The 27,629-nt window shown below is 36.1% G+C and overlaps 1 protein-coding gene across 1 annotated transcript in view; it reads left to right on the top strand.

Annotated features, from left to right (window-relative positions):
- ralgapa2 (Ral GTPase activating protein catalytic subunit alpha 2) overlaps positions 1-27,629 on the top strand; it is a 193,705-nt gene that overhangs the window by 59,893 nt on the left and 106,183 nt on the right. The window contains exons 17-25 of the mRNA XM_042333340.1: positions 4,311-4,451; positions 5,562-5,687; positions 6,167-6,267; positions 7,454-7,547; positions 8,630-8,812; positions 15,707-15,865; positions 19,697-19,890; positions 21,249-21,347; positions 21,648-21,803. Of these exons, the coding sequence (XP_042189274.1) occupies positions 4,311-4,451; positions 5,562-5,687; positions 6,167-6,267; positions 7,454-7,547; positions 8,630-8,812; positions 15,707-15,865; positions 19,697-19,890; positions 21,249-21,347; positions 21,648-21,803 (1,253 nt within the window). The remainder of the gene's footprint in view (positions 1-4,310; positions 4,452-5,561; positions 5,688-6,166; positions 6,268-7,453; positions 7,548-8,629; positions 8,813-15,706; positions 15,866-19,696; positions 19,891-21,248; positions 21,348-21,647; positions 21,804-27,629) is intronic.

Consider the following 27,629-nt stretch of genomic DNA (forward strand, 5'->3'; position numbering starts at 1 on the left):
TCATCTGTTGTCACTGTGGGCTCTGGACTCGGAGGTCCCCTGTTGTGATTGTCTGCGTGTATGTCTCCCTGTATGCATTTGTGTGTGTCTCTCTGTGTGAGTATGTCTGTCTCCTTCCCCTATGTGTGTTTTTGGGTGTGCCTGTGTGTCTCTGCGTTTGTGAGTGTCTCTATGTAAGTTTGCGTCTCTCTCTGAGAATGTGTGCGTCTCTGTGTCTGTGAGTGTTTGTCTCTCTGAGTGTGTGTCTCTCTCTCTCTGTGCGTCTCGAGTGTGTCTCTCTGTGTCTGTGTGTGTGTCTCCCTCTCTGAGTCTGTGTGCGGTGCTGGGCCCTGAGAGCTCCTGTACACTCGCTGGTGTAACCCCTCTTCCACCCCCCCGCCCACCGAAAAAAAAGGCCACCCAGTTTTTGTTAAAGAAGCAATTAATATTTTTTCTGCAACCATCTAATATGTGGTATTTCCTCATGTTTAGGTTTTATCAATGAAGTGAAAAAATGTAGGTCGACAGTAAAATGTACCTCACTAGCACCAATCAACTCCCTGCCATTTTCTGCAAAATTTGTCAAAAATTTCCAAACCTCCCCACAATGCTCAGAAACTATTTTTGCACTTTTCTATTGCCCAGCATATTACTAATGGCCTGTCCTTGACAGCTTTTATACTGTAACAAGAACATTTACTTATTGCGAAGTTGCATCAGAATGTGAACAAATATCCTGCTTTTAACTTGCTTCAATTTGGTGGACAGAATTGCCAGAACAGGAAAGCGCAATGCATGTGCATGCTACAGGTTAAAGTGGTGAAATGTGCTTTCAGAACTGATGTGTCCATTTTATGTTAATTTATAACTAGAACAATTAAACAAAATACATTATCTATTATATTTGGAATTCTATTGTTGATGGCAAGCTGACTGATATTGGCCAGCATATTGACCACTACAAACTTTCAAACTATAATATTTGTTTCAAACTGTCGCATCGTTTGAATCATTGATCATACTAAAACTGTTGAATAGTCATTTTTAGTATGATACAATGATTCATTATTTGATTGAGGTGCTTTTCTTCTGCATTTGTTTTCTGAACCTATTTGATTTCAGAGATTTTTTTTCATAAAGTCAATACAATTTTTGATTAAGTTGAATAAAAGTGAACTGATGAGTGTAGATTTGTTTTACACATAGCAAATAGACTTTTAAAACATATCTGCATATTTCAAACAAATGGTACAACAAAAAAAATCCAATTGACAAATAGCTATACTGTTTTATTGAGCGGTAGGTCCATACACTAAATGTTTTCTGCTTTGTATATTTTGGGTTTCATTTCCATCATGTGGAGAGTTTTCAGACGCTGCTCTAAGTGTCTATCAGAATGTCATTGTTGATTGATAGAGCTGAATAGAATTCCAGTGAAAAGAGCACTGCAGCAGTATACACTAGGCTCAGATTTGTACAGCTGTTTTGTTATAGTTTTTCAAATCCTGTCTATTGCAGGAGAGCAGACCAATCACAAGGTTCTTGTCATCCTGCTACATTACTTTAGCGGGGAGCTATCTATCGAGGTTCTCCTTTGTACGCTCTGAAGACGACCAGAGTAATGTGTGGATCTTGTTGATCATAAACGAGGTCTTTATTATTGTCGGCAGGGCTTAATGAAACTGTAGATATTTCATTTTTTTAGTTTCCTCTTAAGGAGTAAAGCCAAAAGATAAAAGCCAAGCAGATGGTGTGTATTTACCTTCTTAGGTGCCACAGAAGCATGAGTCAGGGTTACAAAGCTAATGGTAAATAAACCTATCCCTGTTGGCTATTACATTTGTGTGGATAGGCTTCAAGTTTATGTGATTAGGTTTTCATGATCTCTTCAGCTTTGACGGTAGAATTATTTTTGCACATGTTTAATTTTAAACTTAGACCAAATCTGTAAATCAGTGTCGACTTTTTATACATCAAACCTAGAAACTTGTTTTAGACCAGGCTGTTTGTACTTAACATCCTTATTACCATGGTTTCATGTAATTAGTTCTTAAGAGGCATGTAGATTTGCCAGATGGGCAAATCTTTAGCAATGAGTACCTTTTTTTAAAAAAAATGCTGCATCTGGTCCAAGTAAGATGAAAATGCACATTTGCCACCTCCACTTTCCCTTATGATGAATAGCTTATCTAATTGGATTTTCCATGCAGTGAACATCAGAGTAATATGTTTTGCTTTGTATGGATTTTGGCACAGAACGAATGCCTTTCTTAATTCTTTGTCTGTATAATTGAAAGTACCATTTGAAACCTTCATGTGAAAGAAAGTACTACAGTGCAATCATTCTGACTGAAATATCAGATTGTATTTCACTGCAGAGGCTTTATGTAGCTTAATTCAGTCTTTCTCGCATGTCTCTGACTTTAACCAGTAATGGATAATTGTTGACTGAAGATGCACCTTCCAAGTTCCAGGAATTGTTTTTCTGTCTTTACTTTCAGCAGTACGATTTGCCAGATGGACTAATCTTCAGCAATGAGTGCTCCCTTTTAAGAAAAGCTGCATTTGGTGCAATAAGATGAAATTGTTCATTTGCCACCAAAGTTTGTTAAGGCTCTGGGCTGCTTTTTACATAACAACTTGCATTTATATAGTGCCCATCACCCAGGATAGTGTCTAGGAGTGCTTAACAATGACATATTTTGATGCCAAGCCAGGGAGAAATGGGAGGTGATAGTCACAGTCGAAGAGGAAAGTCTTTAGGTGTGAAGATTGGCAAATAAGAGTCAAGACTATGATTAAGGAAGGGAGTTTCAGAGGTTCTTGGCATCGTGACTGAAATCATGGCTGACGATGCTAAGGACGGAGGGATTGAGTAAATGTACAACAACAACAAATTGCATTTATGTAGCGCATTTTCATGTCAGGAGGATATCCCAAGGTGCTGGACAGTGAGAGTTTGCAACCAAGCTGGGGGTTGGAGTCGTGGGGGGGAACATTCAGAATTTAAATTAAGTTTTTGTTTTTAAAAATTCACTTGTCATGTAAAGAGTCTATCTCATGAGGGGCAGTAGTTGTAATGCTACAATTGGCCTCAGCCTCACTTAAGGTACAGAGGAGAAAATAAGACAGATTTCTTATTCACAATTAAGAGATTCTTGCTAGAAACTGATGTGGGCTGAATTTTGTTCATTTGGTCTTAAAAAATTAAGATCCGGTAGAAATGTGGACAATTCTTGAATTCAGTCTAAGTTGGAAACCAGTTCATGTTAGGTACTCCAGAAAACCAGCTTCCAAATTAAGACTAGATTTAAGAAGTTTCCACAATTGTAGTGCAAACTTGAATTTTAAGGCAAAATGTTCGTAACTGGCTAAGAATGGATGAAATTTCAGGGCTTGAGTATGTGGATAAATTTCCTAAAATGCTGCTCACTGTCAAGACCTTACCAACACCCAACTGCTTACACATAAAGAATGACCACTTGACTGATGGTTCCTGAACTTTAATTTCATAAATAGCACATTATGTTAGTGCTAAATCATCAAAATATGGTTTGGAATCATGGAAATTTACATCACAGGAGGTCATTCGTCCCATTGAGTCTGCATCAGGTCTCAGAGCGCGGTGTTAATTTAATCCCACTGCCTTGCCTTATCCCCATACCCCATAAATTAAACATTAATAGTCTGTGGTGATTTTGCTTCTAAGCAATTCTAAGAATGGGAGATGGTTAGAGAAATATTTTTCTAGGCAGCTAACATTTTTAATTTGAGTCTTGGGGCTTAGCAGTGCATCACTATAATGTCTCTGCCAAAACATCATGGGGAGGAAGGAGTAGGTGATTACATGCTTCTGTAATGGTTAAACTGTTGATCTATTACTGTTCATTTTTGCTATTTGTACCATTCTGTCATTGAGTCACAATAGGAATATTTCTGTGCTTGACCCCATGCTTCATAAGAGGCATTGCATGAGATTTGTTGCACTTAATCCTTCACCATCCTTTGGATGATATTTTGAACAAGATCCATATTAAAGATCCTATGGCTCTGTTCGAAAGAGAAGGAATTTCTCCCAGTGTCCTAGCCAACAATCCCCCAATTGGTCACTCACTCCCTGGCTTTTTGTGAGATGTTGCTGTGTACAACTGCCGGGTTTAACAATTAACAGCGTGCCAGTTAAGTTCCTATCATGTATGGAAGTGAAATCCTCTGCCTTAACAGAAATGACTGCAATGAAATGACATCTATAATGAATTGTAATACCTTCATTGTTTTGTATTCTCAAGTATATGTTTTAATTACCTTTGCCTGCTTTCTCTCTTTGGAAGCTAAGCGAAGCCAGTCTATCAGCAACTGTGTGCATCTTTGTGAGGCTTTACCAAGCACTAAAAGTGTTCCTCTACTGCTTCATACTGTGAGCTCTCTCTTACCTGGCATCACTCATGCCTCTTCTTCTCAGAAACTGTCAGGTACTGTACTCAAAGCTGTGATTCTTTATACTGTCTCTTAATTTCTTTCCACCTTTATGACATTTGCATTGATGGAGCCGTCATTGCAGTATGTAAAGCTTGCAGTTTATTCATGCAATTTTTTTTCTTTCAATCTATGCTTAGATTAATGTTAATAATTAGTATCTCAAGCAAATTCCTGATGGTTCTTGCCATTCATTTAAAGGAAACTAGTATGGAATACAAATGTATGGACTTTATCTTCAAAGCTACATTTCTTTTTAACAAAAGCAAAATACTGCAGGTGTTGTAAATAATAACACTCAGCAGATCAGGCAGCATTTATGCAGAGAAAAGTGAATTAACATGAGTTAATGTCTGAGGAAAGGTTATCAACCTGAAACGCGCACTTACTTTCCTCTCTCCATAGATGCTGCCTGACCTACTGAGTGTTCCCAGTGACTTCTGTTTTTATTTTACATTTCTTTTATATAACTACCACTTTCTGGGGAAAAATTACTGATAAATCTGTAGACTGAATCGTAATGTTTCAGCTATTGTTAAATGAGAAAATTTCTCTATATATGTAAGTTAATTTATAAAAATGGGCCCAAATTCAAGTCTGTTATCATGCAACATTAATTTTACAAAGTTTAACCTAAAAGTGATTTTCACAAAATTTGAAATGAAGAGTCAGAATAGGAAGGAAGAGAGAATTGTTGATTTGCCCACAAAATATACAGTCATTTCACTTCACAGTATATTCTGTGAAGCGCTTTGAGATGTCTCGAAGATGTGGTAAGGTGCTATATCAAATGCAAGGATTATTATTATTAAAAGAAGGATGGTAGGGCAAGACTTAATCATATTTTAAATGATTTTATGTAGTTGGGGGTTGATTTGTGATTGGTGTATCAAACGTTGCAATTATAAAGATGTACATTTTGACACTTAACTAGTAGTTTGACAGGAATATTAGTGATATTTTTGTAGCTGAAAGTGTACAAAACTGATCAGCTTAGGGAGGAGTGCATTGCGTGTCTGGACTAGATGATAACCTGAGAGTTAATTGAACTATTGTCTGCGTTTTTACTCTTATTTTGCTTTTTGTGTATGTGCACGTGGCTGCAGAAGATGAAGAGTTTCAGCAGGCTGAAAATCTACCAGATGCAGACCCTCTGATGGGAGAACAGAAGCTTACACACAGCAGCAGCACTTCTGATATTGCAGACCAACTGTGTTCTGATCTCTTACCAGGTAATTTGTATAAGGAGGAAAAAGAGATTAAAGCAGGCATATTTTATTGACTTCTTGTTGTATTTTAAAGAAGTACTGATGCATGTTCGAATTATCATTTTGTTTAACTTAAATGTTTTAAAGAAATGTTCACTTCTATGTTGAACCTGCATTCAAGGTGACATAGTTAATGGCTACTGAAGATTTGCTAATGCAATCTGTAACATTCAAAAGTAGAAATATCTCACCGTTTGTTTTTGTCAAATAGCATTATATTTTACTGACTGTTGCCATATTATATTTAACACTGAAATATTTGGTATGAGAGATGGTGCTAATGTGCCTTCAGCTATTTTTCATACCTGGCTGAGAATGTGAAAGAGAAATGGGTTGAGATCAGTAAATCTCAAAATCTTTTGAACAAATTAAAAGATTGATTTATTTGTTTATTTAAATACCATAATATGCAAACATAATCTATTTTGTGTTCTATATTGCAGTGCAAAAAAGGGAGCATTCAGCCAGCTTCAGTAACTCAGAGTCAAAGACAACTGTTACAGAAAACCGAAAAACTGGGGCAAAAGAGGATGACACTCCTGTTGTAAGGCGATATAAACAAAATTGACAGTTGCTGCACGTCAAAATATACTGCAGAAGGATCAAAAGCTTAGATATACTGAATGACTTAATGCCAGATATCATGCTATAATGCTTTGTGTGGTTAATCATAGAATTTAGGTTTTTCTGGATTTTGGCATTCAATTTATTACTGTATTGCTATATAATTTTTACTTTGTTTCGTTAATGCTTTTGTAAAATCTTGTTTAAAGATGAAGACGTTTTAACCACATGATTATTTTCAATGCTATGCTTTCAAACCAAATTCACTTTTAACAGAAAAACCCCAGTAAAACTCCACAAAACTTAAAAAAAAATTGGTGTTTATCCAATAAATTCCAGAAAACACTACAGTTGGTTAACTGTCCTGAAGCTGACTGTGCATGTGTTACTCTGTCACCTCCTCTCCCCTTGTGAGCACAGGCAAGTCTGGGTTGCATGAGCCTGTGCACACGGAAGGGAGAGAGGCACCCTCATGTGAAGGCATGCGGCTATACCTCCATGTACACAGGCACATCTGAATCTTCTCATTGCAATTAACTGTAAGCCCTGAAAATACCTCTTTTTTAAGAACTCCAAAATACTCTGAAAAATTAACATTTTAAACCCTGAAAAATGAGCCCTATGTATAGATAGGGCTTCTGGATATAGGGATTAAAAAAATTTGATTTTTCAGGATTTCTTTCTCGCAATTTTTTTTGAGTTCTAAAAAAGTCGGGGGTTGGGGCGAGGATGCTTTCACTTAATTGATATAAGATTCAAACGCGCCTGCGCACAAGGAGGGGGAGAAAGGCACCTTTACACATGCACATTGCCTCCCTCCTCTTACAAACGCATCACGAGACACACCAACAAACACAGAGGGGCGAGGAAGAGGTGGCGAAAGAGAGTAATACATGCACAGTCGATGTCAGGATAGGTATGTTTTGGATAAACACCAATTAAAATATTTTTTGTATGGAGGGGTGGTTATCAGGGCTTTTCAGTTATAACCGAAAATCAGAAGCCCTACCTATACATTAAATTGTTTGACTACACTAATCTTTGGTTAAACATGACATCCATGTGAAAGGTATGGAATTCTGTTGGTCTATAAAATATGCAATATGTGTAGTAAAAGGCCTGTCATTGGATTTAAACAAGAACAATCTGCATAACTCTTATTATAGATAACAATACGGAGGAGCAGTAGCCCCGGTGAGCTAGAAAGTAATGCAGATACTGTCCAGCCATCTCAAGCAAAATTCAGATTGAGAAATAAAAGTGAGTTTTGAAATGTTGCTTCTTTTTCTTAACAAATCCATGTTTGTTCACCTCCTGTTTGATGATGAATTATGTTTTGGAATGGGACTGCTGGGCTCTAGTTCAGGTAGTTGGTTGATATTGAAAATCTGAGCCCTTTGAGATGACTAATGCTTTCCATAGCCATAATTTCCCCCAAATCCCCATGGAGGATGAGCTTGAATAACTTCTGTGTTTGTGGGTGAATGATCTGAAGACTCGACTCATTTAAGAAACTCTATACTGTAATGAGAAAACAGCAGGGAGAGTTTTGAAGATTGAGATCAAAGCGGTTGAAGGTTCTTTCCATTGCTTGTAATATTCGGGTCATAATTTTTTGCTGTCCATGTTGCTGCTCTTTTTGTCTGCAGTATTTTCCTTATTGTTTTGTCCTCCTGTCTGTTTTTTATTGCTTTCCTGTGTGTTTCTCAGGACCTTTACCCAGCTCTTTTTGTAACTTCATTTTAAATGTCTTCTTCCCATTTTGAGTCACATGAACAGCCAATGTGAATACTGGCAAACATTAGAGAAGGAGGAGTCATTGTGTGGGCAAAAAGTAGACTTGGATATAATTGGGTAAAATGATGGAGATTGATGGGGATTGGGGGAAGATATAGAGAAGCAAGTGAGATGGACGAGCTGCAGTTACTTGTAAGCTGCACGGTAAATTGGAATAGGTTAATCCGGGAATGGCCACTAGATGGCAATTTTTCCCCACATTTTTCCTCAGTATATTTTGTAATTGGAACCGTATGATCGCCCAAATATCCTATTTTCGTTTGTGATTATGGTCTGCTTATGAATTAATATGATAATTTGGAAAGAAATGGTTGTTTAAAAACTTATTTTTTTAAAAAAAGAAACAAGCAGCTGTTTAGACTAAATTAAATTGTGTTCTGATGGCAATCTTTTGCAGTACAATGCCGGAACTCTCTAACCATTGATAACTTGGACGTTTTAAAAACAGATTTAGCAAAGGAGTTAGTACAATGTCATTGGAGAAGGAATCTGTCCACTCTGAATATTAAACTGAAAACAGCTCAACTGCTTTGTTCTCTGTTTAGGTGAGAGCGTTAGTAGTGAAACATCCAATGGTTTTAGTAGCTTCAATGAAACAGATGTATCCCTACCTCCCTGGAAGACCTTCGATGAAGAATCAGAAGCTGTGGTAACTGATGTTGTTATTGACGCTGATGCGTCACACAGTTGGCAGCAGTTATATCCTTCTGATGCCAGCACCCTTACAGGTATGAAATAAAGTTGGGCAGAGTTTGTGATAGTAATTGAACACGAGTTTATATATTCTGAAACTATTCAATTTATGGATTAAACCTTACCCTTTCTGTCATTGTTGGAAATTTGAGTTATTCATTAAATATCAAACCAGATTTTTTAGTAATTTCTTGGGTGTCCTGTGATTTGTTTATTGAACTACCAGTATAGTGAGGCTAAAATCTGCCCCCCGCCCTCCCCATAATGAAGTTGTAATACTTGTTTTCACTAGGCACATGTGCAGTTGGCTACCTCAGCTTTTGTGGACAAATCTGCTCTTGTGCTTAAAATTTGCTTCCAGTTTGTTTTCTGTAATATTTTAGTTTTTCTCTACCTTCTCTCCTTGCAGGAAATCTGATAGATTCATTTTGAACTCCTGTGTAGCTCAGGTCTGAAAGACAAGTATTGAATCAGACAATAAATCTGCAACCAATTCCGCAGCATAGCAGAGTGGTATACCACTAATGTAGTGTGTCATTGAGCTAATGTGGTTTGTGTTTGATTCATGCAGAAATGTACTTTTAAGTCTCATGTAATATAAAAGGCTTGTCTTTTCTAGAAAAATTCTTTACAGTAAATCGTGCTGCGGTATAGTACCCATAAGCACTGGGAGTCCTCTGTACTTGATCTAAATGCCTGCGTGATCCTCAGCAGTGCGTGATGGCAGGCTTTTAAATGGTCTTCAGGACCGATCTTGAATCTGACTTATCGTGTATTTCAAGCTAGGATGACTGGATAATTTTCAAATGGACTTACTAGGTAGCAATCCAGAACAGGGAACACGACTGATTATGTCCCAGCATTGCAGTACTCTTGATTCCAGTATTGTCCTCTCCAAGTCCCCCTTTACTGAGTAGTATTCCACAGCTAGGACTGTACATTTCATCACAGATAGTCTAGCTTTGTGCAGTTCGGTGCCACAGTATGAAGTGCGTTTATTGAATTCTCAAAAATATCTTGCTAGATTTCAAACCTTCAGTGCACAATAGACATGTCTTCCAGTTATTCCAAATGTTTTTTAAAATGTCCAAAATTATCAAGTGAAAGTCATAGGCCATATTTGATCCAAGACCTCATAGGTCAGATCTTTTGTATTTTACCCCACTCATTCAGTCATCTAACCATACTTAACACCATTCTGCTTCTATATGCCTGTTTTTTAAATACCTAGATATAATACAAAGATACAATGGGCAGTTGATGTCATGTTTAGGTTGATTTGTCAAGAAAAGCACAGTATAAATTACAGCACAGATACATGACCACAGTGATTCAAACTGGTGCCCAGTTACGAAGATCACCTTCGAACATGCGGGTGCATTTGGCCAGCAGTTTGCACCACTAAATATAGATAGATGTGCAAAACATGGCCCCTTAAAAGCTAATTGTTCAATCACAAAGCAAGAACTTGTATAGCTCTAGTTTTAGTTTAATTTTGGTGTAATTTAGAGGTTGTATGTTCCCACCCAAGTATATCCAAGATCATTATTCTTTTTCCTCCCCAGGTTTCCTCAGTAATCAAAGTTACAAAAATTTACACACAGTTTTGTGCTCATTCGTTATGAAGGAGTCAAACTGATTGAGAGCAAGATGATCCCTCTTACAAAATGTCTGCTCTGTATCATTGCTAGCAACAGCTTCAGTCTGTTTACAAAGCATATACTCAGCAGGGACTGACAACCTTCCAAAAAGTCAACACACATAATATCTCTGCCCAAAACACATGGTTTCCATTGCCATTAACAATTCAGAGCAGATGTACTGCAAGAAAATACCTTTGCCCTGAATGACTCTCATGAATCCACTGTTCTGTAATGACTGAATACAGGTGATCTTTAACACCAATTCTTGAGGAGAGCTTGGGCAGAGAGGAAACATAATAATCACAATTTCTGTTTGGGTTAGTATTCCCTGTTTTTTTATTTGCCCTATTCTGAAATTTCCAATTTAAACTATGGATACTGTTGATCGCATCAACAGAAATGGCTTGCTTGTGCTGTTGAAGCATTGCTGGGTGATTGCCACTACTGCTGAATCCTTATTTAAAACATTTAATTTGTCACAGCCAATAGACCCAGTGATATCAGCATTTAATAGTACTATAGTATCCCTGCATCTGGTATAATACCTAACATTGAAACGTTTCAGAGCTTCATCATCAACAACAACAACTTTGTTGTTCTCCATGCTGGGTGGTGACCCAGGGTTCATAGTAATTGCTGTAAGTGTAGTGACTTGTGTACAGCAGGTGATCCAGATTAATTAATAATAGTAATAATCCTTGCATTTGATATAGCGCTTTTCACGGCTTCCAGGTGTCTACAGAATAGACTGTCAAGTGAATTGACTATATTTGAGGGCGAAAGCGGCAGCCAATTGTGCACAGCAGTGTCCCACAAACAGTCGTGGTTTGAAGTGACCAATTTATTACTGTTTTATTTTCTTGAGGGATTATTATCAGGCATGTGGAGTAAGGAAACTTGCCCACGGTTTCACCCTGCTGGAAATCGAACCCAGGTCTCTCATGATCTGGGTTCGAATTGGGTCTAATTCTGGTTAAGAAAATGGTGTAGATAAATAATAGCAATCCTTACACTTGGTGTTGTGCCTTTCACTTTGGGAGGGTGTCCCAAAGCACTTCACAGGATATACTGTAAATATACTGGTATACTGCAGTGACTGTTTTGTGGACAAAAGATGATGGTATATCATAAAATACAAATTGCCTGCAGTGCTAACTAAACAGTTCTATCAAGGGTTCAATACTACACTGTGCCAGCTCTTCTCTCTCCCTCTCCCTTGCTCTCTACTTTCTGATTTATTTTTCCTCTTTCTCTCCTTTGTTTCTTTCTGAATGTCTTTGTGTGGGAGTGCGTGGGCATTTAATTGTTTGTTCTTGGTCTCATTCTGTCTGAGTCTCACTAAAGTTTTCTCATTTTCTCTACCTTTACAATATCTCTAATCAAAACTACATGTCCAAATTCCAAATATTTGGACCAACTTCCTTGTGGTCAAGTTTGAGCTTTCTGGCTCAGTTTCTAACTGCGCACCTAGCCTTGAATCCTAGCAATACAATTTTGCGAAGTTGCATGCAAATTTGTTAGGGTTGTTGTGTCTACCCATTGTTGGAAACCAAACGGACAATTTTTCCCAACATACAACAGTACTTTTGTATGTTGAGCCTAGTGTGTCATTAAGCATTTCAGAAACCTCGAACATGCTCACAACTATTGTATTTTTAACAGTGTCTTGTTGCCCAATGCCCAGCTTCTGCAGTTTATAGGTTTACAGATAAGCCTGGGCCAATAGAGAAAAGTGCAGCCACACCTTTTCCGCATTTTCCAACGAAAGCGTCTCCCCCCCCCTCCCAAAAAAAAAACCCCACCGGTCACCCAGGTTTTGTTAAAGAAGTAATTTTTTTTTTGCAACAATCTAATATGTTTATTAGTTTTTATCAATAAAGTGAAAAAATGTAGCAGTAAAATGTACCTCAATAGCACCAATCAATGCCCGTAATTTTCCCACAATTCCCCACTCAAAATTTCGCGAAGCCCTGTGCAATTTCCTGCAAGATTTGCAAAGCACTCAGCAATTTGTTTTGCAAATATGTCTGCACTTTTCTACAAAAATCTTGTGATCTTTGTAACTTAATATGATACTGGGATGACACTTTGGTAAGTATTTAAAACATAAGTATTTTGTAAGTATTTAAATTTTTAGTGGTATTTATTTTCATCTCTTCACTTGAATTGTACAGAAAGATAGACAAAATGATTAAAACTATTTCACTCCACCTAACCTCATGACTTAACCTCGACTTAAACTATGATAAGAAAATCCATGGATACAATTGAAGACCTGAAATGGTATGAGGAGAAAAATATGTAAACAAAATTAAGATATTCTTGAATTTCAATAATGCATTCTAAGCTAAACAGGTGTGGGGTTAATAGTTTTGAAGATAAATTGCATGTTGCCGTATTTTCTTGGCGCGAAGAAAGGTATTCAAGACGAGGAAAGATCTTGTGGTCTTTGTAACTTAATATGGTGCTGGAATGACACTTTATGTTTGGTGTGTAATTTGAAATTTTTTTGCATTGAGAATATTTCCAACAAGGTTACAACATGTTTAAGGAATGCAGTTGGCATTTTATAAAGGATTCTGTAAAGATGCACGCACAAAGCTCCGTTGCCTCAGAAGGATGGTCAATATTGAAATGGTCTCCAGAGTTCCTCATTTCCAAAATAATTTTCAAATTTACATTACACAAAGTCCACCTTGATTGAAATAAATTTTAGTAAGTACTTAAAACAGCTACAATTTTTAGTGGTGTCTATTTTCATCCCTTCACTTGAATCGTACAAAAAGGTATTCAAAGACAAAACTGTATTCCACGCCAACTAACCTCATGACCTAACCTTTACTTAAACTGTGATAAGAATGTCTATGTGTCTGCATATACAACTGAGTACTTGAAATGGCATGAAGAGAAAAATATGAAAACAAAATTTAGATATGTGTTCTAACTTTAATAATGCATTTATAAGTAAAGTACTTTGTCCTGAAAATATTTCTGCAAAATATCTCCACTTTCTGAAGAATCATAATCCTGACAAATCTACAATAAACAGAGCTACATATTAGTATTAAGGTTGCAAAATATAATCATGGTCAATATATTGCCGTATGGGTAGAAATTGTATGTGTGTTTTCTCATATGGAGTTTGTTTCCGTAAGCTCTTTTTTTCCAATTGAATAGAGTTGGGGAATCCACTTTGATGGAATAAATTGATAGTTTGCTAGTAACCCCAATTACAATATATGAGTTTTAAAATTAATATACTGTATTTATGTACAACAGATAAGTTAGTTTGTTGCATAAGGGCATGTGATGAAACTTGTAAAGCAGGATATTGATTTATCTATTTTTGAGTTATCAACTGTACATTTCAATATTTTTAAATACTAACTTCCTGTTTTGCTTTTGAATCTATTAGGTTTCACCAATTGATTGACAGCATGTCATTGTATAAGTAAAGGTGTAGCTGTCTAAGTTAATTTGAAACCATTAATTTGTTTTATATGAACTAATTATGATCTGGTGCGACAATTTTTAGTAAAGGTTTATTTTAACTTTTGTTTTGGTTTTCAATTGGTTGACATTTATAGGTGATGTCTACAATATATGCCAAATAGAGATTAGTGGACCTATGTTACAGTGAAAGGAAGAATAGGTTGCAGACAGGTAAATCATCACGGGGTGGAAGGGGTGAGGCAGCTGCTGGCAGGTGTGTGTGTGAGTGCTGTTTGTGCTAGAAACCCTCACCTGTCTCTGATATGCTGCTCCATGTATGCATTGAATTGACATTTACTGAGTGCTTTGGCTAATTGTGTGATTTTAAACACTGAGCATGCTAGATGAAGCATAACCAAAAAATAATGGAGGTGGAATAGAAGAAGGAGGCTCCACATCCCACCTGGCGAGTTTAGCTCATTTAGCAATGTGTTGTTTATGATATGATTTCCTATTGTAAGTGCAGTTTCTACAGTGCATGAAAACTTACTGGGTTGCATTGAAGTGCGCCTCTTAAATGCTGAAGTCTTGTAAAGAGATGCAATTGCTTATTTTAGAAAGATATGCAGAAGCCCAGGACCAATTTACTGACCCCAGACAGCCTCGCATGAGACCAGCAACTCAGCATGGTCTAGTGTGTTCCTGCACCATAAGTTACCGTTCTATCCCCTGTATGCCATCAGCTTGCCCTTTCACAGGTTCTCTCCAACAAGAATCTGAGCAGAAATGCCTGATGGTAATTAGCTGAACATTGCTAATTCTTGGACCTCGGGAATTTTTGCTCTGGGTGTAGAGGGAGTTGGAATGTAGTTTCTTGCAGGTAGTGTGATGTATTTAGTATCCTTATCAAGGAATGGTATAAAAAATTTTCACATATTAAATCCGAGGAAGGAATTGGGGCATTCTGAATTATTTTGGCTCTAATACCGGATTCATTCAACCCTGGACTATTTTGCTGCTTGAACTGATTTGAAGGGGGATGCTTCCAAGAGATGTATTGAACTTGTTGTATTAAAATATTGATTAATAGCATGTTACATTTTGCTTTGATGTTTTTACAATAGTTCTTACAGTAGTCAGCAAATTGTGCATTGAATTCATGTTTTTTTAAGATATAATGGAAACAGGTATGAAAAAGTGACTTTACTGGATGGATATGAAATGTAATATATTTTGTTAGTTAATCTATCATTTTATTGGTAAATTATATTATGTAATTTTCCTTTCTAGAATTTCAAATATCCCATTTACTGTGGAAATAACTTGCATGGTGCAATAATTTTATCATTATTAATAAAAGGGAGCCAAAAATAGTTTGAAGGATTTGACTCTTTCATTGATGCAACTCATTTGTCAGATTTTTAATTATTCCGTAGTGTTTAGAGAGCAGCATTTGTGTCTTTGTTCTCATGTCTTCTGAGTTTTAACTTTACTGATTTTGTTTCTTGCTGTCATTTTTCAATTTAATTTGTAAATTGTATTTAATTTGTAAATTTAATTCGGAAAGAATTGAAGAGTAAGTGTGTAAATTCAGGGCCTTGGGACGTCTTCCCGACGTGAAAGGCGCTTTACAAATGTAATTTTGTTGTTGTTGAGTAACATACAGGGTTTTTGTTGAGTCCCAAATGAAGTAGGTTTGTGCCAATGAAAAATAGCAGCAAGAGCAAGTAGCTTGGAATAGTTGTGTGCATCCCCTGTATACCAAGAACTTTAGGACAAAGTAACTAAGCAAGCAAAGTATTCTGATATTGATTTGAACAAATCCATAACGTCTATTTTTCTGTTCCTCCATAGGTTCTGATACTGCTCTTCCTACCCTCTCTGCAACTTGCTCACAGCCTCAGCTCCCTTCTCTCTCTCCAACTTTCCCCATACAAACTGAATCAAAGGACTCTCCCCCATTCCTGGATGAAAAACTGCACCAGTCTGTCTTGCAAATTCCTGAGGATCTGGGTACTTTTTGGGTCTTCTACAACAATTTTTTTTTGTTTGGTCATAATTTAGCTGGTGGATTAAGTTTTCTAATGGGATTTGGTGAAAATGTTCTTTATAAACATCTTCATCTTGTTCACAGTGTGCTATCTCCTTCACTTTTCTATCTCTTATGTGGTTTGCTTTTAACATTTAAAATCTGTTAACCGTGATGTTGCACCATAAATATGGCATGGTCTATAAAATCACAGCTACTGAATTTGAATTTTTTCACTGTTAGTTATCAATTTCTTAGAATGCCAGCTTTAAGCTGTTTCTGAATTGACCAAGTATCTGTAGTGTGTTAGGAGAAAATTTATTATGGCATGCAATGCAGAATTCTTTAGTGAACATTTTATGGTGTGTGACTGTAGTTTTGACAGTGAAATTTGTTATCAAAAGGAAGTTTCTTTCAGTTAAACAGTTAAAACTTGATTCTGACAGCATCTGAAGGAAATTATTCCTCAAGCTATATTTATACTTGGGAATTGGATGCAAAAAATACCGAGCTTACTGCCTATTCCATTCTCACACAAGCATTTCTTTAATATTAAAAGCTAAGAGCCTGATTTGGTGTTCTGTGCACAGAAAACCAAAATCTGCTTCACTCCTGGCAATGTAAGTACAGTGCGGCTAAATCAAGGCATTGAATAAGATACAATTCAATCCCTAGTTGCACTTCTGGGGAAAATTAATTTAGTTTTAGAATAATCAGCTGAGTGTTGCAGGTACAAAATGCTAGTTAAATAAACATTTTTTGTTAAAAATGTTGAAGTTAATGACAAATTAGCCAGTTTTATTAAAATTTGGAAATGCAATGGGAATAGAAAACCTAGATTGGGAACCTCTGACAAACTGAGTTACAGAGCTTTGTTGTATTTGATGTTGATGACTTTTGTGGAGTTGACTTTCCTATCTTGCTCAGCTTCTAGCAGGTTTACAGGATAAGTTGACACTGGCTGTGAAGGTGTTAAAGGTTGAATTGTTCTAAGAGGTTTGATTATGCAGGTTGGTTTGACGCAGAGAATATTTACCAATACCCCAAAATTCGAAGTAGGTAGTTTGGCGAATCATTACTGTGAACAGATTCAGTAGAAAAAATTTCCTTGAAAAATACCTGACATGCCTCTTCTATGCTTCAAGTATTCTTACTCTTTTTCAAACATATAAAACTGTTCATTTTCCAATTTAGCCTGATCCTAACCTGGACTACATACTGTGTGACTTCACGAAACAAACTCAATCATTACGTAAAGAAACTGTGTAAAAAATGTGAAAGCTGTTGTTTGATTAGCGTAAAAGTCCATTTTTATGTTTTTCATGTGCATTTGATAAAAATTCGAGCTTTTTTTTCCACATACAGCTATTGATAGCACCTGTCTCACTACTTTTGTAGTCAAGGGCCAAGTCTAGCTTTCAATTGGATAGTGAAATTTTCCATTTATTTGGGAGGGAAACAGACGAAAAGGTGGCATTGATCATTTGGTTTTCTCAGTGCACTTTCTTTGACTAACCATGGGGTAGTGTTGATGATTGTTATATGTTTCTTCCTGGGCTTGACATCTCATACTGTTGATGAAGAAATATATATTTGACGTCTTGTGGGGAAATTAGAAGGGGTTAAGAATTAAGATTCAAGTAGAATGGAAAGAATATTCTAAATTGATTGTAACTGAATATGGTTGCTATTTGGGGATATCCTCCTTTTGCACGTATTAAAATGGTTGAAATAAGCTAGCTGAAAATTATCTAATTGAAAGAAATGTGATAAGAACACACTCAATCCACAAGTGTTAGTGGGACACTACTGTAAGCAATTGGTTGCCGCGTTTCGCCCACAAAATATAATCAATCCACAATCAATTCAATTTCTAATGTGTTAGAATAGATCTGCAATTATATTATTATATATCCGATGTGTGGTTGCTGCGTTCCAATGCAAAAAACCTTTGAAAATTAGACCCTGGTCATCGAAATTATAAAACATCTAAGAAACTTGTTCAGAATTGGTGTTGCTTAGATATTCTGTTGCTATCACTGCATCTACACAATGTCACTGTATAGCGAATATGTTTTGTGCCTAAATGGTACAAGTTAGTGTTTTATTATTCAGCTTGTGGTAATTTTTAAAATATAAATTCAATTGATTGCTATGCAGGATCTTTTTAAATTTTATTTAAAATCATTCATTGCTTAAATGTGCCCCAAATTATTTGTCTTCTGAGTAAATATTTAGAATTGTATAATATTTAGAATCAGTTTTTAAATAATATAGATTGGATGCAAACACGATCAATGAATTATATTGCCACTGTGATCCTTACATTCCTAAGGTTAGTTTGTGTTCCACTTTACCACTAAAAAAATTGTGCAACATCATTAAGGACCATTAGCCATTTTTTAAACCAATTTGCACTAATAAATCTGAGTTTGTTTTCAGTGAAAGTCAATTTGTAAAAATGATTTTCACCTGAATTGAATTTTTAAAAGCTTATTTTTTTGGTGTGGTTGCAATTGTGCCTGTGCAAACCAAAACCTGCCCTGTTGCAATTCTGGTTCCAGTAATGTGTTTGAAAAATGATTCCAGCAGTGCATGCACATCTTGAAATCCACTTCGCTACAAGAATATATGCACAGTGACATAATAGTTTACACTGCTTATTCCTGGAATTGGCATTACAGTCGGAATGTGCATGTTAAGTGCATGTTTGAAGATAAATACTTATTTTCGATGGATTTTCCTCAGATTTTCACCCTATTGACAGAAAAAATAGACCTGAAAAAAAATGGATATTTATTTTGTGAATTAAACAGAAACAACTTGTACTTATATAGCACCTTTCAAGTAGGGTAGCATCTCTAAACTTAAAGCCCATAAACATCATGTAGACTTGTATATTATTTGTTTGAACAAGATCACAAGAGAAGTTTGGATGGGGAAAAAAAATGGATTTTCAATCTAACCTAATTGTCTTGTCAGAATCCACATATGTAGTAGAATGCTCCTATGCTTTTTACCAAGCCAAGCAGTTGTGTACAATTGTGAATCAGAATTTGCAGAGCTATCTTTAAACTTGTTTATCTGAGTTTGTGTGTTCATTCATAATCTTGGTTCCATTGATGTCATGTCCTACCTAATGTTCCACCTTTCATACAGTATGTAATTAGCTGAGGGGAGCAGTTCAAACCAGCATTAACAGTAACATTCAGTATCTCTAACTGTTGCATGATGCAGTGCATGATGTTTTAAGAAATCAATAACAATATATATATATAGGTTTAATTAGTCCCAAAAAGCAACACTATTGCTTCCAGACAAATGTTTTACAAAAAAAGGGAAGCCTATTATTGCTCTTGTTGCATGATTTGATTTTTTTCCCCCCATTATTCCTCATAATTTACTTGAAATGTGCTGCTGTGTTGAATCATCTCCATTGAACGTTCATGTGAAAGGGCTTCAGATTACATTTGCACTATGCAGTGGATTCTTATGCATCTAGTATCGCAAGCTTTTCACACCTATTGACAAATGGATTTTTTAATGCCAATATTACTCGGTTTCCAAAAGCTCCTTACTGGATCAAACAATTGTTTAAGACCATATTCGCACAGAGCCACCTATACACATTGACACTTTGAACAAACCTGGAAATTGTAACCAAGACATTGATCGTGTAATGTTCTGGATCTTTTGATAATGAATGCAAATTTAAATGCTTGAGTAATGCTGTGTAAAAAAAATATACAATGCAGGACAATTAAATATTTCATGTAGCATAAAATCTATTTTGATATTTTTATTTCATTTTACAGACAGTAGTGAGTGTCTAGCAGATGAGTGCAGCATCATTGCTGGAGGAAGCCTCACTGGCTGGCATGCTGATGCAGCTGCCGTGTTATGGAGAAGAATTTTGGGAATCTTGGGGGATGTCAACTGCATTCGCTGTCCTAAAATCCATGCTCGGGTTTTTGAGTATCTTTGTGATCTTTGGCAGAAATTAGCTAAGGTAATTAGTTTAAATGCAATTTTAGTTTTTTGTTTTGTTTCTCAGTCATTAAACAAACTTACATTTGTTGTAACATGTTTTATGGAACCTTTGCATACACTAGTATCAATCTGAATATGTACCTGACATTTGCAATTGCAACTTTGAATTTGAAGACTCATGCGATTAGCCAATGTTTAGATGGGAACAAAATGTTTCCCATTGCTGTGAACTTGTGCAGTGGCTTTTTACACTGTCAATTCCTTTGATTTTATTTTTTTTAAATTGTAGAGCAACAGATGTGTAGGTACATAACCTTTTTTGAATAGAAATGAAAATGGGATAAGACATTTATGTAGACTGTCGCAGCATGGAAATGAGCCATTTGACCCAACTAGTTCATGCTGATGTTTATACTTTACAAGTTTCCACTTCCCACTCCCATAGTCTTCTACTTATTTCGTGTCACCAAGAGGTATTTTCCTTATTATACCCATATACAGCTATCTCCAGATTGTGAATTGTTTTGCATACAAATTTGACGACATTAATTCCGGGTAATTCCAGAGATGTTTTGATGATCTGTTTGTTATGGGCAGCCTGAGACTCTTATCACATCCAGAGTTCTATGTCTCACATTTAATTCACAGTCGCTGTTTATGAATAAAAATTTCAACATAAACGTAGGGTATTTTGTTGTTTAAACGATTAACTAAGCATTTACACATCCTAGTTCTATTTAAAAACGATTCTGATTAGTTCAAGCTAAACTTGTATTAAATATTTCAATGTCATTATTCTGTGTTCAATTATTCGTGTTAAATGTATTTGAAAAAGATAGACAGATGGTTAAAATCTTAACTGACTGGGATAGATTTTGTAAGGTTTGGACATTGTGTACCTGTGAATTAAGGAGATAGTTATCTCTGTTTCTGTTGGTTTACTTGGGTGATTTTATAATTTCACTATTGTGTTGTAAGAAAGATAGTATTAAACAACTTGGATTTAAAACAAAGGTATTTAAGGAAACCTAGATTAAAGAGACGGTAGTCATTCAGCTTGTATGATTTTTTTTATTATGCATAAATATCATTTAAAAAAAATCCACTGCTCTGTGATAAAATATTTAATTCAGCGGTGTGTTGCTATGTTACTAATAAGGTTAAAATAAGGCTCAGGCATCAAAGCTTTTAAAGGCCTCTCAAGTTATTAGACTGATTTTCTCAAAGAAAGCTTCAGAACAACCATTAGTAATGTAGATTTTGCTTGGTTAATAAAGCTGGTTAATTTGAAGGAGTATGTATGGAGTATGTTTCATTATTTTATTAAGTCACTATTTGTTGGAGAAGTTTAATTAGGACTTTCTGTTTCCTTTTTAGATCAGAGACAACTTGGGTATTAGTCTAGATAATCAGACTTCACCACAGTCTCCAGTGTTGATTCCACCTCTTCGTATGTTTGTTTCCTGGTTGTTTAAGGTAAAAACAATAAAACGCTTTCAATAATTATTGGCAGTACTAATCATATTTTGAAGAAAGACTTTGAAGTTGATCTGAAGTGAAATTGTAAAATTTCCATCACTTTACCTATTGTTTCATTTAATTAATGTAATGGTCAGGTAATTTTGGAATTTAACATGTTCATTTCTGCAGTGTTGTTCTTTTGCCACATAAAAAGTGACTGAATTTCTAAATGCGGTGCAGCATATTAAATTGATAATTGCAGCTTTTGAAAAGAATACTGGCATTTTAATTGTATTATTGTGTCTTTATTTTTAGGCTACAACTCTGTCCATTGAATATAAAGAGGGCAAGCTGCAGGCATACAAGCTGATTTGTGACATAATGACAAAGCGTCAAGATGTCTTGCCAAACATCGATTTCTTAGTGCACTTTTATCATGTGATGCACAGAGGGATTGTATATGAGGATCAGGTAAATCAACTTTGAGATGTTATATCAATATTAATTCAACTCTTCATAACAGGAAACTTCACACCTGATTGATGCATTTAATAATACGTTGTAAGATAAGTGACAACACTGCATAGTTGGCTGAATGAGGAGAAAAATAATTTCTTCAAAAAATTAAAATGAAGCAATAAATAATATAGAAAATATTTTTAAGTGCTGGATGCATTGTTTGGAAATGCTGCTATGGAGTATGAAAATATTGTTTGGGATTGATTTGATTGTGACATTAAATATCTGCACAAAAGCATCTTCATTATTTTAACTGACCAATTGGCCTTGTATAAAATCGGTACAAGTGTAGAGCCGTTAAGTTCTGTGGAGCATTTGATCATCTGGCTACACTTGTTGTTACAACTTTTGATCTGATTCTTAATTTGATGTCTGTTCAGAATTTTGAAGGGACTAATCAAAACCTATCCAGGACTCTCGAAATGGAGAATGTCTTGTCTCTTGTTCGACTTGAATTTTGTAAATGTTATACCTTTGTCTGTCAGCTCTGCCATCACAATCTTGGCCTTTATCATGGAATATTTCTCTACCCTGCAGTTTACTGTACAGTCTACTTTTAAATGCTTATTTTGTGGTTTTGAGAATTCTAGTTTATTAGAAACCACACAGGAAACTTTAGCTTGAAATCCTGGAGATTGACAGGAATTAAGTTACTCATTTCTTGAATATAAAAGAAATCTGCAAATACACAGCAACTCGATTAGCATCTGAAAGAGAAGATAGGTTAACATTTCGGATGCGAATTGTAAATCGAAAAGGGAAGTTGGAGTGAATTAATTTGTGTTTGTACCATAACAAACCCCCTCTGCAGGTTTAATCCTACTACCACTGATGTATTAATTTCTGCCTGTAGATGGCATACAATGCTACATTAGCCTGATCCTAGCTCTGGTGTGCAAAATTTGTTGTTGTTTGAAAATTGCATTTACTTATAAAATTGATTTTACATGTATGTATTTTACAACTAGGCTTCAAGAGAAAACTCCTGGATCAATTGTAACAAACACATATACAGAATAATACTGATTGCACACAACATACATTGAATGATTTGAAAATAAAACTTTTAAACCATATGCCTGAAGAATACAAAGAAAGATTAAATTCTGAAATAGTTTTAGTTCTGATTGATGAACAATCACTCTAAATTCCCACATGATCTGGGGAATTCTTCAAGCTTAGTTTATCCACTGTTGCAATTGTTAGATAATAATAGCATTTCATAGGGTGCCAGATGGCTGAGGTATCAACAACCAGTAATTAATTGTAAATGAGTAACTGCCAATAATAAATGTAGGGGTGTGAATTAAAACAGCAGTGCTCTTTAAGCATTGCTGGGTCTCTCCATTTACACAGCAGCTAGTAAAATTAGTCACAATATCCCACTTTGGTTCCCTTTTTTGCCGTCTCAGTAGCCTAGCTTTCAACATCACTCTTCACAAAAGAAACTTGTGTGACCTTGGAAGGACTTTACCACTGTGGTGATGGAGTTGACATATGCCTTCAATAGTGGTACCGCCTCTGCCTGCCTCCTAATGACATGTTTATATTGTACTTTCAGAGAGCTCAAAAGTGAAGGGAGCCTGGCAATTGGGCACTGCTCTCTATGCTACTGTTCCATTTACTCTCCAACTGAGTTGGTCTCATGCAGTATTCTTGTCAGGCTTACATATGCAATTCTAATAGTAACAGTAATATAATAATCCTTGCATTTGATATAGCTCTTTGCACATCTTCTAGATGTCTCAAAGCGCTTCACAGAATATACTGTAAAGTGAATTGACTGTATATTTGTGGGCGAAACACGGCAGCCAATTGCACACAGCAGTGTCCCACAAACAGGCATGGATTGAAGTGACCAATTTTATTATTTTTTTTGAGGGATTATTATCAGGCGTATGGAGTAAGGAAACTTGCCCAAGGTTTCGCCCTGCTGGGAATCGAACTCACGCCTCTCGCTTGCGAGGCGAGTGCTCTATCCACTGAGCTACAGGACCCCTACGAAATTCTCTACAGAACATGCATGTGTGGGAAGAAAGTGGCCGCACTATGCATTGAGCGGGAGCATGCCATCAGGCACCTGGCAGAATCATGTCTTGAATCTACATATCACATGCTTATTTTTGTAAATCATACACGCGACTGGCAGTATGCACTTGTGAACCAGGTGGCCATGTACATATTTACAGTCAGTAAATAAGGATAACAATATTTGTAAATATGAGAATATGTACATTACTCAGCGTTTTCTGTGGCATTCAAATTGAAGGAAAACATTTTCTGTGTTGAGCATTTTCAGTTTTTATTTTAGATTCCCAGGATTTATAGTTTGTATTTTTATATCCAGATGAGACTCTTTCTAACCATTTTTTGTACACAGTATAATCTGAGTGGACATATTTACTCTCCTGTATAATTCCTGTATAGCGCCTTGGGGCGTTCTTCCGACATGAAAGGCACTGTACAAATGTAATTTGTTGTTGTGGATCTTTGATCTGACTGAAATTTCTTCAGCATGATGAATTATAGAAAGTGTAAATATGCCACATATTTACTGTAATGCAAATCAAGTAATGAATAAACCAATTATTTTTTGAAGTGGTTATTCATGAATTATATTGTACTATATGTTATTCCAAATGTAAACTCAACTTAATACCATTTGTGAGACTGGCTGGCTCAGATGGTAGCATTCTGACTCTGAGTCAGAAGAGCCCCATATGGTCTAAGCTGACAGTCCAATGCAATGCTAGGGGGAAGTTGTATTGTTAGAGATGTTCGGATGAGACGTTAAGACAAGGTCCAGTTTGTTCAAATGGACATTAAAGATCTTGTGGCATTATTCAAAAGAGGAGGGAGTTTCTCCCAGTGTCGTGGCCAACAATCCCTCAAATAAAATTGGTCATTCACTTCATGGTTGTTTGTGGAACATTGCTGTGCAGAAATTGGCTGCAATGTTCACCCACAAAACAGTTATATTCTGTGAAGTATTTTGGGACCTCCTCCTGTCACAAAAAAGGTACTATACCAAATGTAAGGATTATTATTATAAAATGTTTTATAGAATTCAGTCTTCATTTTCCTAGAAGTTGACACATTATCCCCTAAGGCACCAATTAATGTTTTGATATGATTCCATGTACAAATATTCCTCCTGTACCTCACTTGAGCCACCATTCTCCGTGCTTAAATCTAACCAGTGAGTTAGTGCAATATCCTGGTTCAGTATCCCTCTCCTTGTATTTTCCTGCAGACTTCTAAGTGGCGTCATGTTTTTGCTCTTAATTTTTTTTAAAACAAAGAAGCTGTCTTACCGTTGAAGTTTCCGTTATGTGCGCTGTGAAACAAATTCAGTTTTGAAAGACTGACCTTTTTCTTACCCTGAGGCTGGCAGCAGATAACATCAGAATGATTCAGTGCTATGACACAGGACGTTTTGTAACCCATTCATTTTTGTAAGAGTATGACTCTTTAGTTGATTGGAGACTGCTGCCATTTGGACAGTAGTCTGAATGTAAAGAAATTGAATTTTTTTTATAAAGATGTATGGAACGCTAACAGTTGCTCTTTTGAACTTTTGTGTTTTTTTTAAAAAAAACTTTCTGTGCAGCTGTGTTGTGAAAACCCAACCATGAATATTTAATTATAAAATTAAGCTCCTTAATAAATGTAGAGCAGACACTTATGACAAGAAGTCTTTGTGTAATCTCAAGTTGTAGTTTATCATTTTCAAGCATATTATATTGCCTCTTTTCCCTTTTTTGTTTTACACTGAGCACTTATTCTTGAAGCATATTTTTCAATCAAAACTGCAAAACATGGAACGAGAAGACCATTCAGCCATTTAATCCCACCCTTCCACAGATTGCATAAAGTTATCTTATCATGGGGCCCACTGACTCGGGAAAAAGTTCTTCAATGAATCTAATAATAATAATAAGCATCCCTGTATTTGATAGAGTGGACATCTCAAATCGTTCCAGAAATTTTCTGTGTGTGTTTGCAGGCAAACGTAGCAGCCAATTTGCACACAACAGTGTCTCACAAAGATCTATAAAGTGAAAGACTAGATTTTTATCTAGAGGATCGTTGACCAGGATGCTACGATAAATTCTGTTTTGAAATAATGCATGGAGTCTTAAGTCGACATGAACCTGCAGATAGGAACTCAGTTTAATGTTTCATAAAGTGCATGGGTGACAATGCAGCATTTTCCATGCACTATAATGGAGTGTCAAACTAGATTGTGCTCAAAATCCTGACATGTCACTTGAATCTAGTCTTCTTACTCCGAGGTTTTGGTTGTAGCATTGCAGAGGACTGGTTGGTGCAGTGGGTTTGACCTGGTACCTGGGTTTGATTGCATCCCAGTCTGTGGGATAAACACGTCGCCTCCGTGAGTTATTTTTGGAATGTGAGATTGGTTTGAGGACCAGCAATCCAGTTTCCACTTGTTGTGGACTTGTGCTTAAAGTTGTGCTTAATTATTAGTATTCATTTGGAGTGGCACAGGATGTCAAATAATAATCCCAGTGGGCACCGGAGTATTGCAATAGTGGATGCTGTTCTTGGGTTGATACAGTTGCAGTAGAATTGAGTGAGTTTGAATCTGTCCTCAAACATACAGTATTGGACTCTGAATTGTTTGATGCTGATACTGGGAGCTCAAAATGAGAATGAGAAATTTCTCAGTAGGAAAAGGTCACAAAACATGCTATAACATTTAGTGGACCACCCCACATTTCAGTGTCAAAATTAACCAATCAAGGTGTTGAGCTTATTTTAACTGGACTGAAAGGATGTACTTTATATTTCTCTTGACTATATTCTTTTAGCATTTCATGAAATATATATATACAGGACCAAAAATGTTATGATAGCTTTAGTCTGAACTAAAATATTTCACCATAACTTATGCTACGGTTACAGATGAAATTTTTCTGTTGATAAAAATGAATAGTTTAAAATTATATGATGGCTGGCAGGGTCTTCATACCCGTATCTGCATATAGGCTTGCTTACCTTAAGGGCTTTGATTTTTGTTTTAGAGTTTAAAGGTCGCAGGGATGTGTTTGTGTGTGTTTATTAATTCTGTGCAATAACTGTAGTAATAAAAGTAATTTTGTTTTTAGAAAAACATGCCCATCTAATCATGGATGCGCAATCATGGGGGCAATTATAGCTATTCTACAATCACTTTGCTTCTCTTCCCACCCAAATAAATGAAATGCTGCACTAATTTGAATACTTGAAGTTGATAATGAGCAGGATTGTTTTGCACATTTTGTGCATCAAGGGTCAATCATCCAGGAACTAAGGGATTGCCACAGTAACAAAGTGCACTCACTAACCGCCTGTTGCTGCAGCCATATGTTTTCACTGCCGCTTGGATTTCTGGAAGCACTATGTACAAAGCATTCAATTAAAGTGATTCATTTACCAGGTAGCAACCAGCCTGCTGCGTTTTGTATTTACCGAACTGTGCTTTAAAAGGAAAGAAAAACATGCCTGTATTTGAATAGCTGATTTTTATGATCCTTTTGATAAAGGGCAGATGGTCTCATCTTGGGGTTTTCCCTGACAAATTGCAGCTTTTAGATAAGTTGCAAGTTATGGTAACAAGTTAGAGTGATCATGTTTGTTAAGGAAGTTCTATGTTTGCTAAGGCTACAATTCCCATTCTATGAATGACATTGTACGCTGATTAGCATTTAAAATGCAGCGTAGACTTTCTATTTTTTTTTAAAATGTAAGCTCGATACATAACTGCACTTGTTG

The sequence above is a fragment of the Callorhinchus milii genome, unplaced genomic scaffold, assembly GCF_018977255.1.
Source record: "Callorhinchus milii isolate IMCB2004 unplaced genomic scaffold, IMCB_Cmil_1.0 Scaffold3, whole genome shotgun sequence".
NCBI classification, from domain to species: Eukaryota; Metazoa; Chordata; class Chondrichthyes; order Chimaeriformes; family Callorhinchidae; genus Callorhinchus; species Callorhinchus milii.